This window comes from Sinocyclocheilus rhinocerous, unplaced genomic scaffold (assembly GCF_001515625.1).
Source record: "Sinocyclocheilus rhinocerous isolate Xijiao unplaced genomic scaffold, SAMN03320098_v1.1 scaffold12052, whole genome shotgun sequence".
Classification (NCBI taxonomy): domain Eukaryota; kingdom Metazoa; phylum Chordata; class Actinopteri; order Cypriniformes; family Cyprinidae; genus Sinocyclocheilus; species Sinocyclocheilus rhinocerous.
In genome coordinates, this window is record NW_015668125.1 from 1 (window position 1) to 1,431 (window position 1,431).

A 1,431-nucleotide genomic window follows, 5' to 3' on the forward strand; every position below is an offset into this window, starting at 1 on the left:
GAGGCTTGAAAGGCAATATATTGCTAATTAGCTGGTGAAAAAAATTGAAATCTTACTGTTATGAGTTGTTATTACTATGAGTAAAATATTGTCACCTTCAATGTTGTTGTTTTTTTTTTTTTCAGTGTACCTTGATATGGCGAAGCCAGTTATCCGTCTCCAAAACCCCAATGCTCCACCGGGTCGTCAGCAGGCTTTATTGGTGGCGACAAATGAGGCCCGTGCCTACAGAGACAGAAGAATGAATTTTCCTCTACCCCCTGATCAGCTGCTCAATGAGTCCACTGCCCTACCCCATGCCCAAAGGGCCCTTCGTGCTGAAGGCATTGCAGTACCATCACGACAGCAGTGTCTGGGGAAGCTGGTGCTACCCTTGGGCCAATATCTCAATGCCCCATTTCCCTGGCTTGTGTCAAATGATGTGGGCTACATGAAGTAGTAAGCGTATTCTATATAAAGTTTTTTACAGAAGTCATAATTTAAAAAAGATGCTGATAGCAAATAATCTCTCTGAATATTTATAGAAGTATATGGTTGTTATCGCTGTGTAGTCTATTATTTTTTTTGTCTTTGTAAAGTTTAGGTGCTAATTTTGCAACTGATGCATGTAATTGCAGTTTGATCGACAAGCACAGAGAAGAACTCTCTAAAAAACCTGGAAAGGCAAAAGTACAAAATCAATGGATAAAAGACCATCTGGCAGAGTACGCAGAGAGCTTTCCAGAAGTATCAATCATCCTGGAGGCGAACATCCACCGATATGTTTATGGACAAAAGGGTTTCGAGAACCATACCTTTCAGGAGATGTGGGAGCTCTATAGCCTATATTCTGCACAGAAGGACAGGCCAGATGATTTTAATATGAGCCAGAGGGATTCAATACAGAAGGCATACAGCTCTGTCAGCCGGTGGCTAAATACACCTGTAACCCACATCACCAGTGTGCAGATGAAAAGATTTAGGACATACATTTATGACAAGAAGAGTCAAGTAAGTCGTCTGAATCACAAACCGTATTCCCACAACATTAAATTAATGTTTTCAGCACATACAGCACATTATATCTTTCATGATAAAAAAAAAAAGTTAATCAGAATGTTATTATTTACATTTGTTATACAGATGTCGAGCTCTTCCATCAGTGACCCCTCATGGCTGGATGACACCCACTTATTGGAGGTGATCGAATCGGAGTCCACGGCTTCCACAGCATCATCCTCATTCACAACTACATACAATCCTCCTCGTCCACAGCATCATCAGCAGCCCCAGCGGCAGCCACAGCGTCATCCGCAGCCACATCCACACCTTCAAAGAAGTCCTCATCCACACCTTCAAATAAATCCTCATCCACAGCATCATCAGCAGCCACAGCGTCATCCGCAGCCTCATCCACACCTTCAAAGAAGTCCTCATCCACACCTTCAAAGA

General features: G+C 42.5%; 1 protein-coding gene across 1 annotated transcript; it reads left to right on the forward strand.

Moving 5' to 3' along the window:
• Nucleotides 1-136: 136 nt before the first annotated feature.
• Nucleotides 137-990, forward strand: LOC107733999 (uncharacterized; the record flags this gene model as incomplete). The annotated part of the gene is made up of 2 exons (XM_016545857.1): nt 137-438; nt 618-990. Coding segments are annotated over exons 1-2 (675 nt in total), but the record flags the coding sequence as incomplete, so codon positions are not given.
• Nucleotides 991-1,431: the final 441 nt, after the last annotated feature.